The sequence below is a fragment of the Propithecus coquereli genome, unplaced genomic scaffold, assembly GCF_000956105.1.
Source record: "Propithecus coquereli isolate 6110/MARCELLA unplaced genomic scaffold, Pcoq_1.0 Scaffold94, whole genome shotgun sequence".
In the NCBI taxonomy this organism is placed as follows: Eukaryota; Metazoa; Chordata; class Mammalia; order Primates; family Indriidae; genus Propithecus; species Propithecus coquereli.
In genome coordinates, this window is record NW_012155729.1 from 232,280 (window position 1) to 240,745 (window position 8,466).

The 8,466-nt window shown below is 55.9% G+C and overlaps 1 protein-coding gene across 1 annotated transcript in view; it reads right to left on the reverse strand.

The window, feature by feature from the left end:
* The window catches only part of DIP2C (DIP2 disco-interacting protein 2 homolog C (Drosophila)), a 114,409-nt gene that overhangs the window by 48,155 nt on the left and 57,788 nt on the right, over window positions 1-8,466 (reverse strand). Inside the window, exons 15-21 of the mRNA XM_012664942.1 lie at window positions 8,023-8,116; window positions 7,778-7,897; window positions 6,485-6,599; window positions 4,574-4,713; window positions 2,884-3,020; window positions 1,352-1,560; window positions 291-405 (exon numbers count right to left, since the gene is read on the reverse strand). Coding sequence (XP_012520396.1) covers window positions 291-405; window positions 1,352-1,560; window positions 2,884-3,020; window positions 4,574-4,713; window positions 6,485-6,599; window positions 7,778-7,897; window positions 8,023-8,116 — 930 coding nt within the window. The remainder of the gene's footprint in view (window positions 1-290; window positions 406-1,351; window positions 1,561-2,883; window positions 3,021-4,573; window positions 4,714-6,484; window positions 6,600-7,777; window positions 7,898-8,022; window positions 8,117-8,466) is intronic.

An 8,466-nucleotide genomic window follows, 5' to 3' on the forward strand; every position in this document is an offset into this window, starting at 1 on the left:
TGTGAGCTAGGCTGACGCCACGGCACTTACTCTAGCCCGGGCAACACAGTGAGACTCTGTCTCAAAAAAAAAAAAAAAGAGCACAAACGGTAAATGAGGATATTTAGAGAAAAATGAATGCCCAGCGTGAAGTGGGGGGGAGCAGCTTTGCAAAGTCCTGACCTAACCCCGACTGCGGAGGGTTTCCTGGACGCCAGACGTGCTCTGTGGTCAAACAGGAGGGGGGAAAGGGGACCCCTTGCTGCTGGGGCCAGGCCCTAACCCTAACGAGCAAGGGGGCAGGGCGCGACCTGGAGCACCCGGCTCATCCACTGGAAGCTGTCCTCCTCCGTGGAGTCCGGCCTCTGCTCCGCCACGATCACGATCCTGTCGTCGTGGAGGACCGTCACCGAGAACACGGCTATCCTGCAGGGACAGAGGAGCGGGGTGAGCGGGCCTTGGGGACACTCTCCTGGCAGGAATCCCACAACCGTGATCGGCCGCAAAGCGCAGGAGATGCAGCTCCGACCACCACTCCAAAGGCCACTGCAAGAACGGCCGGGGGCCACACACGCCCTCATGGCGCCCACGGGTCGGGGGCAGGGGGTCAGCGCACGACCATCAGACCTGCTGACGTCAGGGGCCACCTCACTTGCATCCCAACCTCCTCCACATCAGCAGCAGCTGCCCGCCAGGGACCGCTGCCTTCCGCCGAACACACCTGCCCACACGGCCGGCACACAGCCGCGAGCGCGACACTCCTGCGCACTCTGCACAGACGGCTGTGGTTTCTCTAAAGAGGACTCAGAGGCGGCCACGGCACATCCAAGCGTCCACCTTCTCCCTCTTCCACGAGCCTCCAACAAACATAAGGTTCTAACGCAGCTACGACTTCCTTCAAATTAGCGAAAAACTCAAGAGCCGTAGCAGCTAATCCAAGAACTGCTGAGCCTCTCCCGTGTGCCGGGCAAGGTGGGGAAGAGGAGATCGGGAGAGGCGGGAGTTGGTGGCGTCAGCTCCTCCGAGCAAACCTGTGACTCCACTACTGGTTCCTTCCAAGCTGCATCAAGGTGAGTATTCGGACCTTTAGTTTGTGGAGTTATTTATTAAAAGTAAGTTTCAGACGGACAATGTAACTTACAGGGAAAGTGAGTGAAAATATTTTCGTGGGGCTCAGGAAATTAACACAAAATCTTGTGCATTCAGAACTAGCTGAACTCTCAGACGTCAGAGTCCAGCTGCTTCAACTGCACAGAAGGGGAAACTGAGTCACAATACATGAGGCGTCTACGCAACTGTTGAACTCTTCTCACCCACGTGAGAAGCACGGTCTACAGAAAAACGTGCCCGATTCGCTCACAGCGCCACCGACCTTCCTCTGTAGACGAACTTCATGGGCTCCACGGCCAGCGCCGTCGCCACGATGTCATCGGCGTTGTGCCTGCGGCCGCTGACCACCATGAGGCCGTCCATCTTGCCCACCACGAAGACGAGCCCCCCGGGACCGACGAAGCCCAGCAGGCCTGTCCTGATGAAGGGGTACTCGCTGATGGGCGCCCCCGAGCTCGTCATGGGGAACACCTGGGGACACAGCTGCAGTCACCTCTCACGGCCGCGCCCGGCCCGAGTCCACCTCCTGAGCAACCTGCCGGGGCTGCCGGCTCCCAAGGCGACCGCGGCTTCCTCCCACCCACGGGCCCCAGCAGAGGCTGAACCGGCCCCGCACCTCCAGGAAGCGCGGGAGCCTCACGCCCGCTCCCCTCCCACAGGCCCCGGAAGGCGGAGCCGGGGACACCCAGACAGCACGACCCCATCTGAGGGGGGGCAACGAATTCTCTCATTTGTAAAACCACAGCACAGAAGTAACAGAGGAAGAACCAAGGTGCATTTTAAACGGCCCACGTTAGCTATAAAGTAACTGATCCCCGTTCATTAAAATGCTACCCTTCCTTGTCGGAAATACACTGAAAAGAGAAATATACAGAGGAATCAAATCAAACGGAGTTCAGAGTCTAAACCTCTTTCCCTCCGACCCGCAGGGGCATCTCACAGAGGGGTGGGTCTCGCATCCAGCTCTGGCGATGAGGGATATTCTAGAAAGTTGAATTCACGTTCCACAAAGCCAGCCCGGACAGGCACCACGACACACCTGTTCAGCCACAACCAAAGCTCTAAACGTTGGGGAAACGTGTCCCCACGGGGTTGACGTTTTCTCACGTGTGACTCAAATACCGCGCTGCCCCCGAGGCCGGGATCGCCGGGTGAGAAGATAAAAGTTCTGGGAACCCCAGGACGCGGCACTGAACACCGAGCCCGTGAGTCTAACCCTCAACGTCTCTGCTCACTGTGCAGCACACGTGTGCACCCCACACAATGCCCGCCGCACACGCCTCCGCACACGTGTGCACAGCACACATATGTGCATACACACACCTGCCACACCCCCACAAATGTGTACACACCACACACACTTAACGCACACGTGTTCAAGTCTCAGGTCCACACCGGCCACGTCTAGCTTAGCTGAGAGGCTGTAGGGGCGGCCAGTGGCCCTCCCCAGGTGAAGTTGTTCACGCACACGCATGTACATGTCCTGCATCACCCACCTCTCGCCTGGCACTTTTGCTAAATAGGAGAAGGTGAGTAACAAATTTTAAAAGGCCCATTTTTACGAAATCATGATTATTCTTTCTTGACGCCTGTTATAAGGTCAGAACGATGCTGATAACATCACCAAAAGCCATAGACAGAAGATGGCAGGAGAAAGGAAAACTGTGTCAATTAACACAAACACGTTTTATTGGACGACAACAACCCGCTCACATTTCCCACCCGCTGCCACGCACGGGCCGCGCCGTCCGGAGGCCGCCCCGGGGCGGGGCTCGCGGAGCAGCTCCCACCTACCTCGAAGGTGTTCTTGGTCATGCCGGAGAGGCCGTAGTAGGAGGTGCCCGTCGCCACCGCGCACACGCAGAGCTCCCCGATCTCGTCCGTCCTGCACAGCTGCGGAATCCCGTCCGGCTTCACCGAACACATGATGGCTGGAAGCAAATGGTGCACACGCGTGTTAGAGCCGGCGGGGAGGGGGGTGGGGAAGGAACGAACGAGTAAGAGGAGGACACGCGAGAACAGAAACTGCGCGTGTCTCCGTCGGCCAGCCACTCGCGTCCCCTAAAGAGAGTCGTGATTCTTCACGCTGCGGGAACACGTCACGCTGCACAGTTGTGACGTTGATACGCAGTTTCGAGTGCTTTGATTTTAACGCGTGAATTACACGTAAGGGGAACAGCGTCTGTCACTTGGACGTGAGGGCGGCACGCAGAGCGAATGCAAGGGCGTCCGCTACACGCGTGTTGGCGGCAGCACGGGTGTGACTTCCAGGATGCACCGGAACTCCGCGGATCAGGCAGCGCAGACACTCCCTTCGGTCTGTCGACGCTTCTCTCCCCCGAACGTGGCGTCTGAGCTTCCGGTGTCTCATGGAAATTCGATCTTTGATTTCAAATTCCCCGTAGGGCGAGTCCTTCAGAGAACGTTGCTCAAAGGCTTCCGCGCGTGACCCGATGACGCTGACCGTCTGCGGATGCCCCGGTGTTCGGGAGGGAGGATTTTCATGGTGTAACCTCCAGAATCTTTCAACGAGTCCATCGTGGGGCTCTACTATTGACTTCAAAATGAAATGTATTTTTTAAAGAAAGAATCGGAGCCAGGAGGCCTGGCCGAGTGGCCGTCTACCCTCCAGGCGCGACTCAGGCTGGGATCTCTGTGAAGTTTCCTGCACATGCTGAACACGCGTGACCAGTGCTGCTCACGCTGGGCGTGGCCGTCCTGCTACGGGGGCGAGACCACACCTGCGCGTGGAGGGGCTGGTCAGGAGAGCCAGGCTCCGGGCGGGGACCCCAGCTCCATTTCGGGGGCAGACAGTGAGGAGCCTAAATGCCGACACCTGTGGTCCCGCAACGACGCCAGGGCCCAGGTGAGCGCACTGCGCAAACCACAGGGCGGCGGGTCACACCCGTGGCCCCCGGGAGGTGCCCGAGTCACTGCGTGGCAGGCGAAAGGCAGGTGGGGCCCTTCGCCCAGGCGGTCGTCTCTGTGAACCTCTGGAAAGGGTTTCTGTGACTTTAAAACAACGGCTTAATTGCTAAAAACGAGCTTCACTGATTCCACAGACTCACGTTCCTGGGATTTCGCACACATCTGCGAAAAGCCTCGGGGAAGGCCAGCCGGGGAGTCGGGCGCTGGCGGGCACGTCCTCCGGGTCAGAGCGGGGAGAGCCGCCCGGGCACCGTGGGGCAGAGGGTTCGTGGTGCCATCCGCGGAAGAGCGCCCCGGGGTCCCCGTGCGCAAAGAGGCCTCGTTCTCAAGCATTCGGGGCTTTACTTCGTCAGAGGAAGGAGCACGAGGCCTTAGGTGTTTGAAGCTAACGAAGATGTCAGGAGACTGGAAGTGAAGCCCGAGAGCTCACGCCAGAGCGACGGAGGGACGGGGTGACGTGAGACAGGCGAGCGCTCAGCCACCGATCAGCCCACGGGACGAGGGTCAGGATCCCCGCCCCGAAACGCAGCGCCCCCCGCCCCAGGCCCACGCTCACCTCCAGGCATCACCAGGCCGACGTCCTGCACCGTCAGCACAGACAGCTTCTCCTCCGAGTCCACGCGGATGACGCCGTAGGTCAGCCCGTGCATGGAGAGCACGCCCCGGCCGGGCGGCTGGTTGCTGTCGTCTGTGGGCCTGTAACGGCAGTTTGCGTCTGAGTGTGCGCAGACAGAGCAGCACAGCCACGGAAGCGCACGTCAGCCGCACACCCAGGGCACTCTGAGGACGCCAGCCAGCCACGCGGTCAAGGAGCCGCCATATTCTGTTTAGGGGCAGATGGCGACACGTCCCCTAATTCTACCTCTGAGTTCCCAGGACATCATAAAATCTCTCAGACCCAACCCTCTGCCTCCCCCTGAGGCCGCCCCCTGCAAGGTCTGGCTGGAAAGAGGCAGAATCGTCTGAGAACGGCACGACACGGTGACCGTCTAGCTTGGTTCAGACGCACACCATGTAGCTCACGCCCAATTTCATACAGAAGAATCCGAAGTAAGATCTACGCTATGCCCTTCTGCCAGCCGGCTTTAAGGGAAGCTATTTGGACGACAGGCATATGCTGCACAATGCTCTGTGGGTCAGGGGAGAAGAGGTTAATGAAGCGCAGTCTTCGAGAGCCCACCGTGTTCACAATGGCTGCCTGAGACCAGCCCTCCCATTCCACTCCTCCCAGGCTCCCAGCTCATGCCCGCATGGGGCTTTTGTGCAGCTTTCCACCTCTACCCAGAACATTCTTCCTGCAGATGTCCACGTGGCCGTCCCCCGGTCTTCCGGGTTTGGCTCAGATATGGGACCTCTCGTCACTTCACAGAAACACACCCGCCCCACACCCCGTCCCCAGATGCCAACCTTTCCAAGGCGGCAGCGTCTGTTCTGTTTGCTGTGTGTCACCCTGGAACAGCATCCAGTAATAAAGATCTGTTCACCGAATTAGTGAATAAATAAACTATTTCCAAGATTGTGGACATTTTTTCCCTGAAAAGTAAAGATTCTCTAATGTGGTCTAAGGGGGAGACCACAACTTAGGTCAATACTAAATTTGTTTCTATAATTTTCCATATACTCATCTTTAATGTAGTTTTGAGATCTAAAAGTTGGACTATAAATGTAAGTTTGCTGTTTAACTTTAAAATATTACGGTTTATAGCAAATCTAAAGATATAAATGGGGTGACATAAAAGCTAAAATTTGCAAAAGGAGATCTCGTTTGAATTAAGTAACTGGTGTATTTTTTTTAAAAAGCATAAAAGAGTCTGGAAATAGAATTATTCTACATGTAAGAATCAAAAAGGGCAGGGCTAACCAGAGAGAAAGTGAAGTCAGCCGAAATAATAAAACCCACAGGAGACCACCTGGACGCACTGAGCTCAGAACGCTGGAACGTGTAGTACTCTGGCCTCTCCTTTCCCAAAGACTCCAACAAACCAAAACTTGGAAATGAGAACAAGGGTGTTCTCAGTGGTTCTGCCACAATTTCCTGACGCTACACCGTCCTCTATGGAGGCTCAATGTGAAAGTGAGAAACCGTAAGCTTCAGAATCTATTGTGGGTTGAACCGCGTCCCCCACGACAGAGAACCGCTTGTACCCACGACTGCAACCTCATCTGGAAACAGGGTCTTTGCAGTACGCGCCTGGCTACAAAAACCTCACGCCGCCCAACATCCCAAACTAAACCCGAGACCGACGGGAGGGAATGAAAATCTGGGAAACCTGCGAGGACGAGACATCACTGATCCGTGTACCTGTGGACCGAGCTCCCCTCACCCAGGAAACGCAAGGAAACGGAGGTGAGAAACGTTTTTCTAAAGAATGAATCTGCACTGGTCCCAAGAACCCACACTCCAGCACGTGGCAGAGATAAGCGCGTCCCCAAGGGCCGATCTCACGTGAACTGACGTGACACGTACCTCCGGATGGCCACGGTGAGGGCCTCTGGCGAGCTGGCGCAAGGACAGATGACCTCCTGTCGAAGGCCTTTGCTTTGGAAGACGTTGAGAAACGCGTCACAAGAAGAAATGGACCCTGGAGGAGAGAGGACAAGGGTCGGAGGGCAAGGGTCGGAGGGCTGAAGCACCCACGACACAGAACAGGTGGGCAGTCGGGGCCGGGGCAGCGCAGAAACACGTTCCTTTAGGGCGATTCACCATTTATGCTACGAAGAAAGACAACAACCCCAACTTACAGAACTCAAGAATGCAACAAACGCAACGTCTACACTGTAGATGTTTCTGTAGACGACAAGCTTCCTTTGCTAACTTTCCTGAGACTTGCTCCACTATCTCCAGGACGCAAGTCCTGAGGGATGGGCGAATCCGAACGTGACCCAGAGAGGACACACTCCCCTGTATTTATGAGACTGAGGCATAGTCACCGGGAGCCAACCGCTAAGCCAGTCCCAACACGGCGGTTTACCTGCCGCATGCGAGATGTGCAGCTCTGCACGGTTACAGGTAAACACGTTTACTAAATTAGTTCGCGATTTATGGAATTATTTTGTAAACAAAAGGATTCTTTATAAAACGTATCTGCTCACACGCCTACATCTGCGTATCGGGAACTCAGGAAAGTTTGCAAGTGTATACGTTCCATGGTTGATAAACGTGGTTAGAAACATTCATTCCTCCATTCAGTTTACTTTGCTTCTGGCTTTGCGTCTCCTCCCCACAGAAACAAGCCAGGTCCGAGCTCCAGCCGACTGAAACATCTCTCAAGGTGTAGTGACAGTTTTCTGTGGAACTAATTTAGGTTGAGTGTTTTTTTGTTACGGGATGTCATAACGAAATCCCAGTGATAATTTACTGATCAACAGTACTAGAGACCATGAAATAGTAATAGTCAGTATTTCTTGAGCACTTACTACGTGCCGAAGAACTATATTTAGGGGTTACTTCATCTAGCCCTCGTAAAACTTATGATTTAGGTACCATTTACGGCTGGGGAAACAGAATTAAAAAAGGAGCTCTCTCTACAGAACTGAGATGTTTCTCCTCTTCCCACGGCCGTGTGCCGGCAAATGCCTCGCTCCTGACTGTGACGCTACCGCGCCTTCGGGCTACGGCGAATAATACCGTCTGGTTATTTTAAGACAACTTCTTTACTAAGACACAGATTAGAAAAAGAAAACTCGAAGTGCAAAGAATGAGAGCGAGAAGACGAGGGCCTCTCGGGACAAGTTCAAGTTCGCGGCAGGCCCCACTCACAGGGATTGGCTCCGTCGGCCACGATGAGCATCCGCAGAGAGGAGAGGTTGACGTCTCTCTGGTCTCTGTGCGCCACCAACGCCCAGTGCATGTCCCTGGATTTCACACAGGCCACTTTTGCTAAGAAGAAAAGCAGAAGTCTGTTAACTCGGGCCTCGGCCCGTCCCACGCCGAACACGAGGGGCAGCCACGATCACAGAGGAGGGGCGCGTGAGCTCTGTCCCCCAGACCCCAGGGCCACCGACCTTTGTACTGGCAGACCTTCTGGATCCAGGAGAGCGGGTTCACCTTCATCAGCGAGTATGGGATGCTGATCACGTGCATCATGTTCATCACGCTCTGAAGGGGCGACAGACGCCGCCACGTGAGCAGGCGGGCCCGGCGCAGGGGGACGCCTGCTCCGCCACGGTGACGGGGGGAGGACACGGAGGGCCGGCCGGCGGGGATCAGGCAGGAGAGGCCCTCGCGGGGGAGCGGAAGGCTGAGCGCGGGGGCAGAGGCTACAGGCGCCGCCCGGGCACGGCCCGCAGGGCAGAGACCCCGAGGCTCGCCCCGTCCCCTCTGCCCTTCCTACACCACGCCTGGCAGAATCGAGGAGTTTAAGTCCAAATCCTCTTTTAAATAAGACCTTCAGTTGAATGATCATTTTTAAATGGACTTCCATGTTCTGGAAGCTTAATTCTTCCTAG